At 29.7% G+C, this 22,513-nt stretch overlaps 2 protein-coding genes across 8 annotated transcripts; one reads left to right on the plus strand and one right to left on the minus strand.

Annotated features, from left to right (window-relative positions):
• Positions 1-11,748: 11,748 nt before the first annotated feature.
• LOC112735273 (protein LURP-one-related 11) lies at positions 11,749-13,452 on the plus strand. The gene is made up of 3 exons (XM_025784833.2): positions 11,749-12,236; positions 12,333-12,563; positions 13,045-13,452. The coding sequence occupies exons 1-3, from the start codon at positions 12,000-12,002 to the stop codon at positions 13,177-13,179; spliced, it is 603 nt and encodes a 200-aa protein (XP_025640618.1). The 5' UTR covers positions 11,749-11,999; the 3' UTR covers positions 13,180-13,452.
• A 3,855-nt stretch (positions 13,453-17,307) lies between these two features.
• Positions 17,308-22,136, minus strand: LOC112721033 (uncharacterized). 7 transcript variants are annotated; one of them, XR_011870674.1, is made up of 5 exons: positions 21,120-22,136; positions 20,031-21,036; positions 19,613-19,922; positions 19,207-19,296; positions 17,308-17,615 (listed from the first exon to the last, which is right to left on the minus strand). XR_011870674.1 is itself a non-coding variant. In XM_072213795.1 (4 exons), exons 1-4 carry the CDS (start codon positions 21,648-21,650, stop codon positions 19,286-19,288), a joined length of 1,869 nt encoding a protein of 622 aa, XP_072069896.1. In that variant the 5' UTR covers positions 21,651-22,136; the 3' UTR covers positions 17,308-19,285. The 7 variants fall into 7 exon arrangements, 3 of the variants coding, with proteins under 3 accessions (XP_072069896.1, XP_072069895.1, XP_072069909.1); XR_011870670.1 differs by having other exon boundaries at positions 20,020-21,036; XR_011870660.1 differs by having other exon boundaries at positions 17,308-17,743; positions 20,020-21,036.
• Positions 22,137-22,513: the final 377 nt, after the last annotated feature.

Raw genomic sequence — 22,513 nt, forward strand, 5'->3', positions numbered from 1 at the left:
AAAATTAATATTCCTCTGTATTTTTTATTTTTAAGAATAATAACATAATATTTTATTAGTATGTCATTATCATCTTTAATTATATTTAAAAATATTTTTTAGATATACGTAAAAAATTTTTATTTATAAATTATGTTTAGATATAATAATATAAAATTTTTAATTATTTATTATGTTAAAATATTTTTTTAAGTAAAAATGATTGTATCTTATTTTCACTTAAAATATTTTGTTAAACACACTAAAATTAAAATATATATTTTATATTATAAAAAAATTATTATTATTTAATGACATCTAAATAAACGCATACAAAAAATATAAATTTACTTTGTAGGTTATTGTGTAAAATTATTTTACATAAAATCTTGAATTTATTTGAATAATATTCAAGGTATAATATATTACAATATATTAGTAATTAATGCCTTTTTGTGTCTATAATTAATGCATTTTAATTGGACTAAAAAATTACTCTCTTTTTGGGTCCATTAATTCAGGGTTTAATTTATGTCCTTTTGTGCATGTTTTGTTGATAAAAGGCAAGAGCAGTAATTCGTCTCCGCATGACTAGTCAGAGTGCACAAAAAGGTAGGTTTAGAAAGTCAAGATGAACATTTGATTTCACATAAAGAAACCTACAATTCCATTAATGCCCCTCTTGTTTATAATTAAAAAAAGAATTTTTCTAACTTATGTTCTAAGAATATAGGTTAAATATATCATAAAAAAATACTTTGTAAAACTTATTGTAAAAGTTAATTTTTATATTTTCAATGCATTGAATACAGAAATTATTTTATATATATATAAAAAAGTGGCGTTTTAGTTAAATATTGGTGTTTGTAGTGTTTTACAGAAATGTGGAGATGTCAGAAATATTACTCAACACGCAGGTTCTGTGTTAGTTTTTCGTAAAATGAAAACAGTTTTATCAGAGATTCTCAACAGAGATTCACAATGTGTTGTGCTTTCAGACAACACACAAGTTCCATGTTAATGTAGCAAAGATTCTGTGCAAATTTTCGAGACAACTTTATTAAAAATTCTCAGTAGAGATTCGCCATATGGCCACTGCAGAGCAACACGCAGCATCGTGATACTTGTTACAGAGACTCTCCGCATGTTTCCAAGGTGTATTGATTAGTGGCTCCATATACGCGAAAGCCACGTGTCTCCATCCAAGCAACATACATGGTGCGTGGAGCGTGGTAACGTCCTTTCGCCACATGTCGGCCATGCAGCAGTACACAGGTAACGTGTTGACTGCTGTCTCCATGCAAGAGGCAAGTCTTGCTCGAAAAACATGTGTCATTTATGGTTTAATTTGGGTTCCGGTGTATAAAAGTGGAGGAGGAGTGAGACTTGGTTTCATTTCATTTTCGTTCCCCCTTCATTATCACCATACACTCTCATCTCATCAAGCCATAGTCATCTGCAGCAACGGTTATTTTTTTGGTTAAATTTATTGTGCTAGGAGTGATTAGTTAGTTTTAGAGTTGAAAGTAAGATTAGAACATCTAAAATGGTACGTAATTATATGTCTGCAGAAGATCATATCACCAACTATTTAGGACATCCTAACTATGTAAGTTTATTATTTTCAGTTAATTTATTAGTATTTATTTGGTTAGCATTAGTTTAATAGTTTGTCACTATTTATTTGAATAATTTTTGTCTAAATGATTTTATTAATGAAATTAATAAAAAATATGAATGTGAATAATAAGAAATTTGAATTTTTGTAACTATTTATTTTATTTTCTATTATTAATTTATTTTTTCTGCTATTTATTAAATTAATTCTTTTTGTGGTTGAACATTACCAAGTTAATAGGAATTTTCTGCCGCATAAGCTTGATCAGCCAGAGACGTGGTATCTAGCGGTTGACCAAGCTTTATGAACCACCGGATTCTACCAGCTCTCGAGAGTTAGAGTGATCAGAGGAAATTTTGTGATGCTATCTGCTCTTGTGAAAAGGTGGCGACCGGAGACACATACATTTGTAATGCCAGTGGGTGAGGTTAAAGTAGCACAGGAGGACATGTTACACATATTTGGCCTATCGATCAATAGAGAGGTTGTGACCGGTTGGACCGATAGCAGTCACGACTTCTTGGTCACCCAGAGTCTCGCGATATTCGGCAGCGAACCTATGGTGAGCAGTTTCTCCAAAAGCTACATAAAGATTTTATGGGTTCGCCATATTACAGACACACAACCTTTAGACACATGGGAGTCTGTTAAGCGCTATGTTAGGTGTCACATCTTCTGTCTGTTGGGTACCACCCTCTTTGCGGATAAGTCGACGGCATATGCTCACACGAAATATCTACCACTGCTCCAGAATTTTAATCAGATCGGCAATTATAGTTGGGAGTCAGCTTGTCTCACGCACCTTTACATGTCATTGTGTCATACATCACGGTACGATTGTAAGGAGATGGATGTCCCACTTGATTTGTTGTTTGTTTGGGCATGGGAGCGTATGTCGTGACTTGCGCCCATTCCCCAACAGTAGCTTCCGTCTGCTGATATACCGGTGGCACGCAGGTAATCGAAAATAATTTATTGGAATTTGATTTGTATGTTATTTATGTTTTACTGGCAAGATGTAATTCAAATTCTATGAATAATGTTCTATGTTGCAAATAGAATCATCATCCACAGACCCGAACATGGATGTCTACGAGTGTGGCGTCTATTAGGCACGCAATCAACTTTATGGAAGAGGTAAGTATGAGTTTTGAGGTTTTATGTTATAATTTACGGTATTATTAATAATCTAATGGCCCTCGCAATATTTTATAGTTTGTCTGGAGGCCATATGTCAACATCATCATACCTGCCAAACTATATGTACACTTTGATGTCTGTGACATGGTAGGGCCATTGGTATCATTCGAGTGTGCCGAATGGCTTCTTGCAGACCGAGTGATTGCGCAACTGCAACCAAAAGGCAACCTTTATATGTTACGTATAGGTGGGTCCCATCAATCTAAACCAGCGCCTTGCAATATTTGAAAGCTCTTATGCATGAATTGAAACTCCAGAATACCCGATAAAGTATCCTAACACCGTCAACCTCTTGACTCCCGTTGTACAGGGATCATGTTTCTATTTAGACTTGTGAACCAGGCATCTTCTGAATCATTGCCAAGAACCACAATGGCAAAGTTTGGTAAGATTCTTCCTATCCATTGAAAACCTTGGCTATCGACTTCTACTTTGCCTACCAAGCCTTTTGGTAACTAATAGTGTAGTTGAATCTTGCCCGGACTTCTGTAATTATAGATTTGACCTTTATGGATAGGTCAGATTCAACCAATGGCTTCATAGCCTCAGCAATCGTATCCGAGTCTAACATGGAGTGATCTTATGAGATCGTTCTCATGAAACACGCGTGCCTCCCGTTGTATCTCCGAATCTCCCAACAGGCTTTCTTCTATATCAAGCTGGCTCGGATAAGCCAGTCGGACCCACGTCCATAAATCTTGCACTTTGCATAGAACGTCTATGGCTCAGATTCATAAACAATGTAATTGACTCATCTGAAAATAGTGTAACTCCAAATTGCCGCAATGACTGATTTTTTTGAACCGTATTCTATTTCGATTCTAAACTCCCCGTCTTCATAATTAGCAACACCTATAAGAAAACAAATTTATCGCTCATCGATCTGTTAAAATCAAATCAAGTAAACATATTACCCACTGCTCACGTACCTATATTTGCATATTTAGAAAACTCCAGTGCATGCATGGCGTCAAACACGTGAAACTTCCAAGCTACGCATAAAAGGTGGAACGTCCATCGGTTGACTAACTGCGGCTGGAACCACTAAAGTTTCTGCCACTGCCTCACCTCTCCCATCGTCGTCCTCGTCCTCATCATCAGCTTCGTACATAGCTTCGAACTCCTCATTGCTATCATTGTTCATTCTCAAGTACGCTTCAAATCTGTCATCTTGCACATCTATCTCATGTTGAACCTCATCCGCAGCTATATACTCAAACTCAACCTATAACTCAATCATCGGGTGTTGCACCTGAGTTTGCTGGTGAATATGAAACATCCGCTGAATACTTGTTTCAATCGATGATTGGCATAACCTCAAACTGTATCAGGCCGCAAAATACGACAACCAGATTCTTGTAGAGAATGTTGTCACCCTCTTTAAAATATCAGTCTCTATACTTTGACAGAGCCCGTACTGTAGTTTCGCGAACGTTATAGTGCACAGAATCACAAGTAAAAATGTATTCTCACACGTAAAATTCACCCCCTCATATGTATTTCGTATGACCTCACCGTTGTGGTAAACTACTATATTTGCAATGCCTTCCATCGCACCGACCCTGGAGAAAAACACCTCTCACACAATAAAGCAAAATGGTTATGACTTACGAGCTTGGATTTTTTTAAGCAGAAGACTCAACTCGCAGGTTACGTGTTGCAACACCATCTAACCAATGTCTGTTACGTGTAAAACACGCAGGATGCATGTTTCTTGCCAGGCTGCCCCGTGTGAAACACGCATGATGCGTGTTGAATGGATGTGCGCCACGTGTCAAACACGGAGGATGCGTGTTGCGTTTGATTTGGACAAGTGTCCAACGCTTGGGTGCATGCTGAGTTAACATATTACCTGTGTGTTGTGTTTGCACCTCTGTAACATCCACCCACTTGTATATACACCAAAAACTTCCATTTCCAGCAAAAACACAACTCTTTATTCCATATTAAAATTCTTTAACCCATTAAATACATAAAAAATGTTAAAAAAATTGATTATTATATTTTTAAAATGTACTCTTAAAATATAAGTTAACTAAATTTCAAAAAAAATTGTATTACTTTTGATTAGGACTTCTTTTATACACTTTTTACTTTTGATTCATAAAGTACATATAAAATAGGAATAATTTACTTTATTTTCATAAAGTACATATAAAATAGGAATAATTTACTTTAATAAAATAAATAGTGCTTAAAATTATTTAGATATTTTAAATTAGAATTGATTGTATGCCTTATTTTAAAAAAATAGACACATATATATATATATAATGATTAAATTTAATGATAGTTTTTAGTATATATATTATTTTTATTTTTTTAAAAATGATAAATAATAATAAATGAAAGAAAATAATATAGAATGATAATTAAGTATTGGAAAGCACACGATAATGTTAGAGAGATAAAAAAATAACCAAAACTTATCTTATATAACATTCATTAATTATTATAACAATTAATAAATACTAAATAATAATTTATTTTGGTTAATTCTTTTTTGTTATCAAACATTTTGATTTATTTTGGTTAATTTTTTTTGTTATCAAACATTTTCGAAAAACATATATATCATAATAAGATCATAATAAGCGAACAAATTCAATTGTAGTAAATGGAAGTGATTTATTTCGATTTATTTTTAAAATGTATTTTAGTATAATTTGAAGAAACTTGGTTTAATTTAATATTGTTCCATTTTTATTTTGTTAGTTTATGCTAATTCGAATTTATCATATTTAATTTATATGTAATAATAGGTAAAATCGAATTATTTTAATTCAATTTATATAAATGTATTTAAAGTAGGTTGTCTAATCAATTTTAAGTTAAAATATCTTTCTATATAATTTTAAATTTTATTTATTTTATATTAAGCTGAATTACTCATGCAAAATATAGTGCGTATAATGTTTTCTCTTTTAAATTTTAATATATAAAACTAGCAGCAGCAGCCGCACAGTAAATCATTATTTTAGAAATTTTGAATATTTCTGATTTCATTATTTTTGCATTTTCATTATTTTACATATTTTATATCATGGACAATATAATTTAATATTTATATAAAAAAACTTATTTTGCAAGATATGGTTGATTATATGAATTAGTTGATATTATAATGTCTTGTTATATATAGACTATATATGTGTTTAACATCATAATTTAATATGATTAAAGTTTAAACCAAGATAATAATTTCTATATCACAATAGATTAATTTTAAACTCATTTGCATCGACATTTATTTATGTATATTGTTGTATCACATAAATAAAAATGATTAATTTTTATACTCATTATTAAAAAAAAAGACCGCCTTTAATTTTAACGCGATATTAATAATAAATTCGGCTTAATTCTGTTTTGAATTGAAAAAGTAGTTATCCAAATTAAAAATAATACATGTACATAAAAAAATAGTTATTAAATTAATCATAATGTATATATTATATAATTTATTTTAATATATATTTTATATTTTAATATATATTATATAAAAATGATTAATTTTTTATATTTATATAATATAATTTATCCGAATTATTTGACCTCCGAGTTGAATCAAGAAAATTAAAAGATGAGGATTTAGGATTTAATATTTTAATCAATATAGTTGGTTTGAATAGTAGACTCTTTTTCTCTTCAATAGAACTTCTTTTAACTACTTAAATAATACCTTTGTTTTATCCATTTAAGATATATATATATATATATATATATATATATATATATATATATATATATATATATATATATATATTATTCAAAGTTCAAACCAAATTACCTTCAACTAAAGAATGTTTGTTGTTTCAAAATACTCAATAAACTTTAAAAAAATAAAAATAAAAAAATAAGGTTTGACTGAAACAGAAACAAAACCGCGTGTCCAATGGTTTAATCCAAAGAGCCATTTAATTGATTCATAAGTCATAACCCTTCGTTGCTGATATTTAATTTTTTTGGGCCACATACGCAAGCAACCTATTATTTTATCCATTTCTATGATGTACGAATACTGTCCACATGCCATAATGACACAAATTTTAAAATCTTATAAAATACGAGAATATGTATATATATAAAATATAAAATATTTTTAAATAAATTATAATAATATTTTAATATTTTATTGATACTAAAATATAAATTAATTTTTTAATATCTTATTTTAATTATATCAAATATTTAAAATATTTTTTATTTTAATAATAATAATATATATTATATCTAAATTTATTTCAAAAATATATGTTAAGAATAAGATTGGACACGCTGACACGTAATGATATTTAGGTGTGTCTAAGCGTATCCAAAAAAGAATATTTTATTTTTTATTAAGACACGATTAGACACAACAGATACACATATCGAACGAATGTTGATGACTATCGTGTCCGAAATATATCTGATACATAGACATAATAATTCAGCTAAGTATCTGTGCTTCATATATTTGTTTATTCCTCCATTAAATTTAAATAATGCTAGGAAGGACTTTTAAAAAATAAAAGACTAAAATTAAATCACCCTATTTGATTTGCCCCAATTTTTAGTCCACACATATAGCACCATGAATGAATAATAAATGATTTTTTTTTTTTTTTGGTGTGGTATCATGAATGAGTATTTATTTTCTCTCATTGAGTAGTCACTTTTGAACATAAAGATATTATGCTTTGGTGTATATTCCAAATAGTTACTTTCTTGGGTGTATAATTTTCCCACAAAAGTTGGTGACAAATTTAAAGTGATGACTACTTGGTAGCACATATTATAGCAGGCCAATTAAAAGATGTCAACATTTTGGGTTACATGTATTTTTCATGGAAAAATAATGGATGCCAATAAGGTTATTGTCTACAGCTGTTTTGGATATAATCATATCAAAATTGGTTTCAAATAAAATTTATTTTATTTATATTTTTAATTTTTGTATTTTTTGGTGATCCAGTAAAATTTTATTTGATGAAGCCTTTTTTGCCGATGCACATAAACAAATGTAATTCTTTATATTAGAATTTACTGAGTTTAATTAAATTTTAAAAATTTACTCAAAATGTAAAACGTGTTGTTCACTTATAAATATTTTAAAAAATTTATTCTTGAAAAATATAAAATTCATAATATATATATTTCTTCACGTTCAAACTAAATATTTTATAAAATTTAATTACAGAAATAAGCATACGTAAAATTACTCAACTATGTATATATATATATACACGAATTTAAACATCTTTTTAATTATCAAATAAAAAATAATTAATTTTTAATATTGTAAAATATCTATACCATCATTTGTATTTTTTAGAGACATTTAAAATATTTTTTTTATGATCAAAGTTTAACCCATTATTATTCTGCTTGCTTTGTCACATGGATTGGTTTGTTTGGGTTTACTTGAATGAATGATATTTTCCATATTTTTTTTTGTTTATATTTATCTGGCAAATAAGGTGAAGGCTAGTTAGCTAGCCAAACATTTTTGCCCTCTTAGTCTTTGCTGATTGGTTGGTGTATCTTGATTGACTACACATTATTTTTGGACCTAGTTCTCTAGCTGGCATCTCATGGAAATCATAGGAAATGACTAAGATTGATTATTTAAGGATAGTAACAAGATATGGTATCTTAATAATTCTAACCAACATCTTTCTATTTAAATATAGAGTATATATTTAAATAGGGTTCTGAAAAATTTTATATTAGACGTTTTTGTTTTTAAAAAACTTTTATTACGTTGATATTCTTGAATTTTTTAAAATAAGATATATAAATTTTTGTATCACACTTTTAAAGATCTTTTATTTAAATGAAAATAATAAATCTAATTAAAGTAAAGATTTATATATCTTATTTTTATAAAATTTAAAGATCTCAATGTAATAATTTTTTTTTGAAAACAAAAATGTTCGATACAAAATTTTTAAAAACCTGTTTAAATATATATTTTTAAATATATTAAAAAATTTAAGTAATATCGATATATAATTAAGATCAATAGTTAAAATTTTTTTACATATATCATACCACTTTATTAGAAGTCTACTATTTTACAGTTTGGTTTTAATTTAATTATTTGTTTGCTAGTATTATTCCTGAAAATTATTTGGCCATAATTTCACGATATTTTTTCACTTGTGTCCAATTATAATTTTTCTACAATACAATTATCCCCAAAATAAAATTTAATGTCCATGTATTAATACAGTACTTTTTATGTCATGTGTACTAATTAAAATAATACTACACAACACAAATAAATAATAAAAGTTATAATACGTGTTCATTACAAAATACAAGATTTTCATACTATTGTTAAAAAAATTATCTCCATTAATTAACATTTTCATTAATGATGACAGTGGTAGCATTAAAACGGTTATTATCTAAATAAATATGTTGGAATATTTATGTTTACTATGGTAGAGAAAAAAGGAAGGCGAACGATGATATTGGAATAAGAATATCTAAAATTTAAATTAATTTAATTAATATATTTTATAGTATACATATAATTTTATTTTTATTTTCAGGTATTTTTATATAAATATCATATAATTATTAAATATAATGTTTAAAGATAATATTTTATTAATACAAAATACAATGACTTAATCTAGTTTAATTGGTTATTTTTAGATTAATTTAGAATTAAATTCGAATATTTAAAATAGATCAAATAAAATATTAATAACTTATTACAACACACCATCCATTTTACAAATTATAATCATCTATCCTTGATATTTTGTTCCCATATCCAAGGCCCATATAAATTATTGGAAAAAATTTAACAACCCAATATTTTCCATTGGCTCTCCAGGCCTTAGGCAAACTAACTTCCCGCTCTACAATGGTTTTTTTTTTTTTTTCAAGTTAAAAATGAGATTCGAACTCGAAATGTTTAAGTGAGGAAAAAGAGATTATGATATTTGAGTTATAGTTTGTTAGCTTTATTTATATTTTGAGAAAAATATAAGATTATACATAAGAGTATTTTTTTAAAAAAATTCTCACGTATCTTTTATTTTGGCAGAAAAAAGATTAATCGTCATAAATTAAAATTTTATTTAAAAATCTATCTCTGATAAATTGATGCATACACAAATCAAATTTTTGGATAAGGGTGTTTATTAGTTGAAAGTTTTCAGTGCACTCCCCTTTTAAGGAGTATATTGCATATTTCTATCAATCAAATATGTCCATTACAATATTTTAATATAGATCTTATATAATGCTTATGAATAATGAAATAGCAGAGATTTAATAAAGTGGTTTGGTACATGTGAAAACTTTTCATTAGTAGTTTGCAAACTCAGTTTTCATGGTAAGAAAATTAGGATTAATGAGTTATGTATAAACACACTTCAATACAAGAAAATTATTTGTTTTAATAACATTTTGTCCGAATTATTTTGTATCAAAATTAATTCTACTAAAAATAGTTAATTTTACAAATCATAAATAAAACCTACATCGCAAATAATAATAATAATAATAATAATAATAATTTTTCTTTTTAAAAAGTAATAGAAGACAAAAAAAGAAATATTTATTTTTTAGAACAACACACCTTTTAATAGAATTATGATATCGAACAAATTAGTTCTTGATTTGTTAACTTGACATATATATATATATATATATATATATATATATATATATATATATATATATATATATATATGTACTGAACTATTATTTTCTTTTCTAACAATAATATTTATTTATGTTATTATAAGACAATTATGACTCAAAGTCTTAAAGGGCCAATAATGATGTTTGTCACATTCAAAGGGCCATCAACAAAAGCAATAAGCAAAAAATGCTAAAAATATGTCTAAACATCCAAAGTGAGTGGCTGCAGATAATTACACCGTCCAATGTCCACACAACCGTAGATTTAATTAAACAATCATATCACAACACAATGCTACGTCATTGGCAGGCTATATATTCAGTTTTGGTCAATAAATTAAATCATGGATTGGAATTAGAATATATGATTATCATGTAAATAAAATAGAAACCGACAGAACCTTCGGGGAAAAAAATATTAAAATTATGCACCTATAGAAAGATGAAATTGCAATATATATGACTCTAGCAATATTATTAAATTAAAGTAGAATGGTACGGTACTTACATATATTTCTATTATCATCTAACTAGTGGGGAGACCTAACTTAATCCCATCTTTTAATCACAGTTAAAAGTATCATTATTAAACTCATACTATACTGATCAATTTTGCTATTTATATGATATATATTGGATTAGTTGAACCCTTTGAACTAGATTTAATTAAATGAATAAATATATAAAAACCTTATTGTCACTTACAAATTACAATATGTATATTTTCATTGGGGCACAACACTAGCTACTAGCACAATAAGCTGCTTAATATGGTGGCTACTACTTTTGATTTAAATTAATCAGTTCGATTCCATTTTAACAACTATAATAACCAAAAAACATATAATAAGAGATTTTGAATTTAATTTAATTTAAATATTTGGTTCAATGACTCTTGCATATTCAAATTAGACTCACAGTGCAACTAAGTATCTTTTAAAAATTATTCATTATTCAGCTTTTGGAAGAGAGAAACTAAAATCAAATAATTTTTTATAAAAAATAAGTAACTTCTTATAAAAATAAATAATTAAATTAATTAAATAAAAACTGAAAATTTAAAAAAACAATAGTATTTTTCTTAGATAAATGATCCAATCATTAAATTTTTATTAGAATTAATTGCAGTATTAATTCGGTCCGATCCAATTTTAACAACTGTGGTTAGTAGCCTTTGATGGCATGGTTTGGTGGAATTAACCCTAAATTGATTACGGATGCAATTGTGGACTTTTTGATTAATTACAAAGAATAGGTCAAGGAAATCAACAGAATAATAAGAAAGACAAAAGAACAATAGACATAATGTTGTATTTTATACATCAAGTGTGAGCATTGTTTATTTGTGCTTTTGTTTACATCTCAAACCAATAGTAGCTTCACAAATAATAAAAAATTAAATTAAACCACTAATCATGATGATATGATTAAATATTTTCTTGTGGTTCTCATTACCCCATGATAGTTAGTATATAAAGTAGGTCTTTGAAATTGCTAATATTGCACATAAATAAAATTTCTTCAAATAAAATTTTCAACAACCAACCAACCAATCATGGGAAGAGTTCATCCCCAAGCACTACAATTATTATCTCCTAATTGCAGCTTCACTTCCAAGCAAGAAACCTTCACCTTATGGATGAAATCTCTTGTTTTGAATGGAAAAGGTTGCACTGTCTTTGATTCAAATGGACAAATTGTTTATCGAGTTGATAACTATAATTGCAAAGATAAACATGAAGTTCATCTCATGGATCAAGAAGGGAATGGTTTGTTCACTATAACTCGAAAGGTACGCGAATTTTCGTAGTATAAAAAAATTATTTTACACAGAAATTCAATTACGTCAGAAATATGACTCGATTTCTAACTCGTTTTGTGTATGCAGCAATACAAATTGTCAAGGTTTTGGGAGGGATATCGATCTCCGGCCACAAGGAATGACCACAAAGGACCATGCTTTAGGGTTTGTAAGACTTATAAGATCTCAAGAGGGGGTTCAACATATGAAGTACAAATTGGATTGGACAAAAACCAACCATGCAATCTTAAAATTGAAAGTATCACTGGCAAATCTGCTTGCAAAATTGTTGATGAATTTGGTGTAATAGTTGCAGAGGTAAATTATTTTACACCTCCTTCTTGTTAGCAAAGATTAAGATTTGGTACATAACATACATAATTAAGATGTTTTTTTTTTCTTTATCATGATTTATAGTTCTAACAAATCTTCCTTCTTGTTTAAATAATGGATAAATAATTTATTGTTTTTTAAGCTTCTAAAATGGGTTGGTGTATCTATTTCTTAGTTTGTTTAGTATTTAAGAGATTTATTAAGATTTGTTATATTATTAATTTTATCTTTTATATATGTTAGTAATAGTAATAGAGCAATAAGATAGAGTTTGAAATTTTTTAAGGTTAAAGTGGTATTACATATAATACCCTAAATCATACAAAATTATGTATATTTTTATAAATAAATATCACAAATTACAAAAAAAAGGCTAGTATAATTTACTCATAAGTTTATCATTATTATTTTAGTTAATAAAAAATGTAATATTCTAAGAAATGAATTTATATTTTTCTATGAGCAGCTTAAAAGAAAGAAGTCACCATGTGGAGTTGACTTAGGAGAAGACGTATTTACAATGGTAGTGGAGGCAAATGTAGATATTTCTCTAATAATGGGGATTGTTGTAGCTTACAGCCTCATTAACTGCAAAATGTAAGTACTTTGGAATCAAGAGAGTGATTTGCATCTTTGATCCTAAAAAGACCAATTTCAAGAAGCACTATGCAAATATCAAAATGGCTTGTGGGCCCAACATTGCAACTAGCTATTATCAATGCAAGTCTCTTCATTCAGATGGTGGATATAGGAAACTACTTCCTTTCGATAAAGCAGTTTTGTTTTCTCTTTTGTTTTGTACTCACAAATTGTATTACATCTCTATATATCTGTACCTATTTTGGGATGAAAATATAAACCTGTTAATAACTCACTTTATTACAACAATCATAAAAATCCATTATTAATAAGACCCTTTAAATGAGTATGAAAAGATTATGTCATTTGAGATATAATTTATTGACTTAATCGGTCGTCACATAAGTATTTAATTTTTATAAAAAATATATATATATAGACAAATTTAATTATTTATTTACTATAAATTTAATTATTTTAGTGACCGATTATTTAGTTAAAAAAATATAAATTAATACGCAAAGTTTATGTATATATAAAGAGGTTTTTAAACTAGATGTACAATGTCAGTTTCACTTTTGAACTGCTCCCACATTAATATCATATAATTACTGTTACTACATTAAAGTTGGCAGATGGTGGTGGAAATTTAGCAACGATTTCAAATAAACCATTGCTAAATGAAAATATAATATGGTTAGTCTTTCAATCTCTAATTATATTATGTTGAAAAAATAAAAATAATAAAAAAGCAAAAAACAAAATTGAGGCATTTGTGATTATATTATATTAGTCTTCCAACCACTAAGAACTAATATCATTAATAGTGAAATTCTTGGGCCAGTAATTTTTAGTATTTTTAATTATTATACAGTTAGTATAAATATTAAATTATTTTTAATAAATAAATTTTATTAATTTATGTGTATAAATTTAAAAAATTTTAATACAAACTGTATTAATTTATGTATGCAAAACTTTGATAAATATAGGGACAAATTATATATTTATTATGTACAAAATACTTATAAATATAGATGCAAATTATTGTTGGCCAAATACTAGCCAAAAATAATAATATATGCTATGTAATATTGCTCATCATTAATATTAAATTATAATAGTGTGCCATTCTTAATTTAACACAAGTTTTATTGAATCGTCTTATCTTTTTTATAATTCCTTTTTAATGAATGAATTCATGTTTTGATAAAAACAAAAAAAATAAAAGAAACCTAAATTTATCGCGTCTCATGGACATGGGCAAGGTATTCGGAGAGGAATTACCAAGAACGAACTAGTGCTATCACAACTAAAAGAATGACCAAGTCTTATCTACAAACTCTATAAATATCACAATACTCAGATTTTTTTTGCTAAGGCAATTCTACTCTAAGCCTCTTAAATTTTTGCTACCTTGAGTATTAAAGTTTCTTGCAGTTACCTTTCACTACCGTCCAGGCGAGCGTCAGAGAAACCTCTATCTTGGCAAACAAGTCGGATTCTTCACCCAATGGCGTTTTGATCTCATGTCCATGCCTAAGAGCATCTCCGATGTATCAATTTTTCAAGATTCCACTTTCTCGTTTTCTGACACAATAGAGTCCCAACTGTTGGAGAAAAAGAGAATAGCGTCCCTGCTCATGGATCGAAGAAGAAGAGTCCCTCCTCAGAGGGACTTGTAATTTGCAAAGGATAACTTGCCATGTGGCAAGTAACCTTTAAAAAAATTATTATATTAAATTATAATTAATTAAATAATTATATTAAATAATTAAATAATAATTAATTAATTACTAATTATAATTATTATAATTCGTAATTAATTAATTATTATTTAATTATTTAAGTATTTAAATAATTATTATTTAAATAATTATATTAAATTATAATTAATATTATTTAAATAATTATATTTTTATTTAATTAATAAATTATATTAATTATATAATTATAATTAACATAAATAATTATATTAAATAATTATATTTTTATTTAATTAATAATTTATATCAGTTATTTAAATTATAATTAATATAAATAATTATAAAAAATTAATATTAAATATTATTTATATTTTTATATTAAATTATAATTAATTAAATTTATTTATATAAAAAAATATATTTAATTTATACACATTACAAAATAATTTTTGGTTGGATTATTTATTTTTATTTATAAAATTTAAAATGTTAACTACATTATAAATAATTTTTTTTTGAATCTTAATATTTTTAATAGTGAATTATTTTTAAATTTATAAATTTAAATTACATTATTGAAAAAAATTAATTATATTAATTTTAAGTATTTTAATTAATTAATTAAGTAGGACCACAATAGGGACTAAAGTTAGTTCCTCTTAATGGAGAAAAGAGAGATGTTTTGAGTTCCTATTTACTGTTTATGACGCAAAAGCTGATGTGGAGTTACTTTTTATGACAGGTGGGTCATAAACGAAATTTGGATGAGTTCCCTATTGGAGATTGTCTAATATACCATCTACTTCTAGGTAACACATCGAAATAGTTTAAAAAACGTGACAAAAATAACTATATATATTTTTAAAAAACTTTAAAAATAAAATTTTGATGCAATTTTTTATAAATATTATTAGAAAAATAAAATTTTTAATTTTTAAAATTTGGTAATTTTATGTCTAATGAATCTTTTTAAAAAAGATTATTATAATGGATTTTTTTTTTTGAAAAATAAAAAAATCTAAGCCAAGAATCGAATTTTGCACCCATTTTTTGTGTACACTTTTTAAATAATTATTTAAATATTACTACAAAAATTCATATTAAATGCACAAATCATTTGTTAAATACAAATATTTTTTTCACTTATAAAAAAAATGTTTTTTTGTTATAGATCCGATTTGGTTTTAAAATCAATTTTTTGGACAAAAATACCCTACTTTCCCAATTTTTTTCCTATCATCCCACTCCCTCATATTCCCCATTCACCGCAAATTTTCTAGCAGTAAGTCTTAACCAAGGACAAGGGAGGGCAGCAATCCCGGCAGAGAAGGTGGGCAAAGACGGGGCGAAGAGACGAGCAGAGATGTGGCCAAAAAGGAGAGCAGAGAAGCGAGTAGACAAGCGGGTGGCAACAACGTAGGTAGGCAGAGACATTGGCGGCAACAATGCGGGCAGGCAAATATACTGGCGGCGGTGGTCTGAGCCATCCTCTTCTCGTTGCGTTGCCTCCAGTAGTGCTCACGACGGTGATTTGAGTCACCCTCTTCTTGTTATTATTTGTTGTTGATTCTTCTTATTCAGTTAGTTGTTATTTTTGTTGTTACTGATTCTTCTTGTTCTTCTTGTTAATTGCATAGATGTTCAGTTCTTGTCTAAAATTATTTTGATTTGAGATTGTCTGAAATTTGAGGGTGCAAAAATGCTGGATCTATAAAAAAAAAAGTGAAAGAAAGTGTGATTCTATGCAAAGATATTTTTATCCAATAATTAGAGAAAGGACAATTTTAAAATCAAGTTGAATCTTAAAGAAGAATTTGAATGCCAAAATAAAAAAAATATTGGAGACGAATAAAATTTTCAGCCTAAACCTTAGATACCAAAATCATACTTAACCCTTTTAATAATGTCTTCAGAACATTTTAAAACATGACAAAAATAACCAATATTAAATATATACTCAAAAATATTTTTAAGATTGGATTTTTTTGCAAGTATAATTAAAAAAATAAGACATTTATATCCTGAAAATTTAATAATTGTATGTTAAATAGATTTTGTTCGAATTTTTTGTCAATTACCAAATTAATTTTAAAAAATAAAAAATCTAAAAATCAATTTTTTATCTAGATTTTGTTATGCATTTTCTAAAATGTTATTCAAATATTAGTATAAAATTTTGGATTAAATATATATGCAATTTGCTAAATACAAAAATTATTTGCCAGTTATAAAAATATTTCTTTTGTTATTTTTTATCACGTTTAATGATATTTTGATGATATTTTTGTCATTATTAAAAGTGGAGATATTTTTATCAACACATCCATAGTTTATAGTATATTTTATATGTTAACATGACGTGCCTAATCACATGACCTTTTCTTAGCTTCCGTCACCATTCCATTTTCACCAAATCCATCCTAAGGTCAAAAAATGTCATAGTAGGTCACTCAATCAAAGGTTATATAATAGCCACACGATCCCATCTAACATCTATATGCACCAAGTCCCAAATTAGATTTTTCACCATTTTTACAATTGTACTTAGAAAACATTTGAAGATACTAAACTTAATGCCAGTATGCCACGTTCAATTCATCTTCAACTACAATCATAAGAATCAATAATCAAATATCCTCTTCTATTGCTACTATAATACCATGAAGCCTTTGTTCATCATAGTACTAGTAACTTCTCTTGTTCTTGTACTTTCATTATTGTTGTCACCATCAACATGCTCTTCCTACTACATCTACAAGGGTCAAAGTTGAAGTTGAAAAATCCACACAAGTGTTTAATTCTTCATTGGAATTGAGGAGGAACAAGAACCTCTAAGAAGAAGGTGGAGTCATGTTTCTCAGAAATCCCTCCAAGGCAAGTCTAATCCCCACACAAAACATGTAAAACTCATATATAATTAATAGTTTCAACCCTTAATATCAATATATCAATATCAATGTCATAACTAGCCATGTATCCCCCTCCTTTTCTTAGCCTTTTTTTTGTTACTTTAAGTAATTCAGTTTAATATATGCCACTGTGATTTAGATGTTTAGGAATTTTCCTAGCCAACCTATTTGAGTTATATGGCATACTCAAATCTATAATTCTTATAGTTCCTATGTTGCTTTCCATTGTAATCAATTGAAATCAAAATGAAAAGCAACCGCAACATAAATATCTATGCCATTTTACACCAGAATATAGATATCCAGAAATGAACAACCATTCCTTCATTTCTCGTAAGTCAAAACATATATATTCTCCCAATTGGGTTTGGATTGGCTCATATTCATTTTTAACATGATCTTATCATGTTTATGTCTCTCCATCATTGATTGTTCAACATTTTATTTGTGAAGATGGCAAAGTCATGGTCAAATAAAATAAAAAGAATCCAAAATCCTGCACTAAAATGATGATTAAGAACTTTATTATCCTATAACAATTCGTCAGGTGCTAAAAAACATATCAAAATAGTGAGTAAACAACAATTCAAAATAACTTAGATGAGGAAAATTGGTGAACTAGAAAGTTAATCATTCTTGCAAGCATTTTACCAGCACATTAAAATGCTGAATCCTGAAACTCCCACCTCAGGCAAAAAATAAAGCAAGCTAACAAAATTTGCGGTGCAAGCATTGCATAGGACAACAGAGGTGAAAACTAAGTGCTCTACCATATGTTAGGAGTAGATTAGCCAATCTAAAAATGATACTATAAAGCTGAAATAAAATAAGAAAGTATACACACAAGAATTGAAACATCGAATATATACCAACCAGGTTAGGTAAGAAAACCACATGCTCAGATGCTTTGCAAAATTGGGTCAACAAAATCAGAATTGGAAAATTGGAAGAAAAAGAGCCAAAGAGGCAAACCCGATTAAAAGTGATATTAAATTATCCAATTTTAAATAACTATATACGGGTCCTTCCAGGCCAGGAGCAATCACATTGAGAATTTATCAAATTACACAGATTCAATTTATATTTGTCAAAAGATTTGAGCAAAACTGAAGAGGTAGAAGAGAAGAAAGCATAACTAGGGTCTACTGCAATGAAGAAGGCAAAACTCATCTCGGCAGCACATAAGGAAAATTGTGTAAATACAAACAGTTAATTTAGAAGGATTTGAGTAACAATAGAAGCAATGGTTTTAAACAAGAATAATTAATTGATCTCAAACAATCGAACAAGAACACAGGGACATTTGTCAGAATGAAAAAACATAACCACAAAAAGATATACTTTCCTCTACATTCTAGTAAAGGAAATACCTAATCTGCTATTTCCCAAAGGGAAAAATAGAAAATAAATTAGAGAAAGAGTGAGAGGCTGTACCTTGTCACTGTTTGACAGCAAGTTTTGTTTAAAAAACAACTTCATTCACATTTAGCAAAACATATGCATATTAGTTGCTCTATCGATTATCTGTAAGATAAAGAAAAGAGTAAATCATTCTCCTTATTACCATATGCACAAAACTTCATACATTGTGTCTACCAATATGCAAAAAAAAAAAAAAAAACTAACAATTGCTACCAGATTAGAGGCATACAAATTGGTGTGGAATAAGAACCAATATATTCACACATCAATAAACAAAATTATGAGGATAATATATTCACAAACAGAGTTCTAGCATCAACGAACAAAATTCCAACATCCAACTTAAAAAAGGGGAAAAAAAATCCTAAAGCCTGTTTAGTTTATCTCTATGGTAATGTTATTGTGGTGGTATGATCACCTGGGAGCTCATCTCCTCCAATGGCAACATTACTGCCTCTAAGGTTGGCCACAAGATTTCCATCCTTAATCATGACAGGGCCAGCCTCGGAGAGAAGGTCCAAGCATAGTGGTTGACATCCCTGTTGAAGAAGGGATTGAGCCGTACAATACCCTGAAAGAAATTGGTCAGTGACATCAATAGGAGCAGTTTTAACATGGAGGGTTTGCATCTTCGACTCGAGATATTGAGGTATCGAGGATTGAACGAGACTCTCAGCTAAAGGCCCCGATGTCAACAGATCATAAGCTTGCCGATAAAGCTGAGAAACCTACATCATCCCAGTCAAACAATTTAACAAATCAAGATTCATAACAATCAAACACGCAAAGAAAGGATCAACTGAAAAGGTAGATTATGATGCATACAACAAATCCACCTAATGGTGATCGATCAGACTGGGAAAGAGGTGAATGGAACTTCAAGTCATCAATCTCGGCATATATTATCTCGCACAGCATATCGGTGCAGTTTATTGACAAGTCAACAGTGGCAGATGCCTTCTTAGTCTCAGAATTTAGCATGTAGAACCAATATGAAGCATCATTTAAGGCGTCGATGGCAATGCGATGACCTTGGAAGGTGGTGGGATCGCAGGAGAGAGCAATGTGGGTGCAGAGGGCTCCCAGGTTGAAGAGAACAGAGGCCTTCTCCAAATGAATGTTGTGCTGAGAAGAGTCTTCTTGTGGGTTGAAGGCATTGTACCAAACAAAGATAGGTGGATTGGGTGAGGAAGTCATGGGGAACAAGTTCTCAATCATGCAAAGGCATTTGAAATAGCGGATGAGGCAGTCGCGGCGAACGGGTAGAGAGATGTCATCACGCTGCATCTCATCACGCAATTTGTTTAGCATTTGGAGAAGGCCTTCTACTCTCTTTGCCACGCTCTCAGAGTATTTGAGGACAAAATAATTGCGCAGGGACTCGTATAGATCCAAGGGCTCACACTTCTTCAAAGGGAATGCCAGAACATGAGACGAAGACGAAGATGAGAGGATTGACAAATTTGTTGGATAAGGAGGAGGCATGTCCCATGGGTAAGCCACCAGCTTTCCACCATCGATAATCTTGAAAGGGCTGTACTCGGAAAGGGAGAGGTCAATGTATGGGATTCGATGTTGATTGTGTATCCACTGGTGGCAGATCCCTGTAACTAATTTTTCAGTGATAGACTCTGCATTATCATCAAGAGGACGAAACTGGAACAATGGGAGTCGCTCGGATTTGGGTAGGATGGATGATCGCCTCCGACGAGCCTCCACTTCAAAGAATTTCACCTTCAGGGAAAGATGAGTTATCCAGGTTTCGTCAAATGAGACGACAACTGCGGTTGCAACGGAATCACAAAGTATCAGATCACATGCCGCCCGATAAAGCTTAGAAACCTACATCATCATCATCATCATCATGCTATTGAAAATCTAAAATGAAAAAGTAAAGGTAAAATCAATCTAGAGTGAAAACTGACATATTCAAACGCAAGGGCACATTGATGTTGTTCGAGAGCAGAACTGGCGTCGTCATTTGTGTTGTTGTGGTGGAGTCGTTGCTGTAATTTGAGATCCTCAGCCTGAGCGGACAAGAGCCAGTGCAGACTCTCGGCGAAGAGGACAGTCAAGTCGAGAGTGGCGGAGACGTCCTTGGCAAAATACTGCCAGAGTTTGTAGAAGAATTTGGCGGAAGCATTGAAGGCTTCCATTGCAAGGTGACGGCCAAGGGCGGTGGTGCGGTCGCAAGAGGCCCCAATCTGGCTGTGTATGGCTCCAAGGTTGAAGAGAACAGCAGCCTTCTCCAATTGGATGCTGTTGCGCTCCGAGGAGACCCCATTCTCATGCTTAGGGTTGAAGGCGTCGTACCAGACAAAGATGATCGGGTCGGAGTCGGAGTCGGCGTCGGAGGAGATAGCGGTGAAGAGTGGCTCAACCATGCAGAGACATTTGAAGTAGTGGATGAGGCAGTCACGTTGCTTAGGAAGGGAGAGGTCCCCTCGCTCCACCATGTCCCTGCGGCATTTGTTTAGGGTTTCGAGAACGCTTTCCACTTTCTGTGCATCGCTCTCTGAATATTTTGTGGCTACGAACTGTCGTAACGGCCTGTACAGATCCACAGGATCACTCTTCTTCACAGGGATTGCCAGTACCCTTTCCGGGTTCGGATTAACATTGCTCACATGGCGACGGCGAATCAGATAGGCTACGGCTAGTATTGTGGTCGGTGTAAGATGGAAGATAGATAGGAAAATAAGAATGGAGTTCTAATTTAATTTGTATAAAGGATAAAGTTAGAATTAATCGATTAAAATAGAGATATTTTAGATATAAAATATAGAAAAAAATGACAAATAGGTTTTTGATATTTTGTCTGCAAATATTTTTGTCTCTGACAATTTGAAAATATTTTTAAATTCCTGACCTTCACAAAATTTGGACGGATGAATCCCTCCATTCAAATGTCTCCATCAGATCCAATGAAAAAGTCTGACGTGACTTTTGTTCTGATGACCTGGCGTCACGGGTTGACACATAGACTGATGAGTGAAAGGCTACTTTCGAAAATTGGACAAATAAGTCTCTCAACCTAAAAATTAGGTCGTTTTGTGTTTGGCCCTAATCCTTAAATTGATTGCGTTTCTTTGTATATGCTGGTGGTGAAGAGCTCTACCTGCATCAATAATGGCTGCTAATGGAACATCATCAACGTCAAGAAGAAGTAAGACAAGAAAATTCACCTTTAAGCTCAGTTCCTTGTGTTGTGCACGCCAAAGACCTAAAAGATGGTGTCGTCCCGAGGTGTTTCTGTGGAGTTTATGCAATAATGTATATGTAGAGGACGATTAGCAATTCGGACAGAATTTTTTTGGGT

The sequence above is a fragment of the Arachis hypogaea genome, chromosome 2, assembly GCF_003086295.3.
Source record: "Arachis hypogaea cultivar Tifrunner chromosome 2, arahy.Tifrunner.gnm2.J5K5, whole genome shotgun sequence".
Classification (NCBI taxonomy): Eukaryota; Viridiplantae; Streptophyta; class Magnoliopsida; order Fabales; family Fabaceae; genus Arachis; species Arachis hypogaea.

Bases quoted from the DNA above. Each gene is read 5' to 3' on its own strand.
- LOC112721033 (XM_072213794.1), bottom strand. From the start codon at position 21,650: ATGGTGGAGCGAGGGGACCTCTCCCTTCCTAAGCAACGTGACTGCCTC. The intron at 21,037-21,119 runs GTCAGTTTTCAC...ATGATGATGTAG, and splicing joins GTGCCCTTGCGTTTGAATAT to GTTTCTAAGCTTTATCGGGC. The intron at 19,923-20,019 runs GTATGCATCATA...GGGATGATGTAG, and splicing joins CACCATTAGGTGGATTTGTT to GTTTCTCAGCTTTATCGGCA.
- LOC112735273 (XM_025784833.2), top strand. From the start codon at position 12,000: ATGGGAAGAGTTCATCCCCAAGCACTACAATTATTATCTCCTAATTGC. The intron at 12,237-12,332 runs GTACGCGAATTT...TTGTGTATGCAG, and splicing joins TGTTCACTATAACTCGAAAG to CAATACAAATTGTCAAGGTT. The intron at 12,564-13,044 runs GTAAATTATTTT...TTCTATGAGCAG, and splicing joins TTGGTGTAATAGTTGCAGAG to CTTAAAAGAAAGAAGTCACC.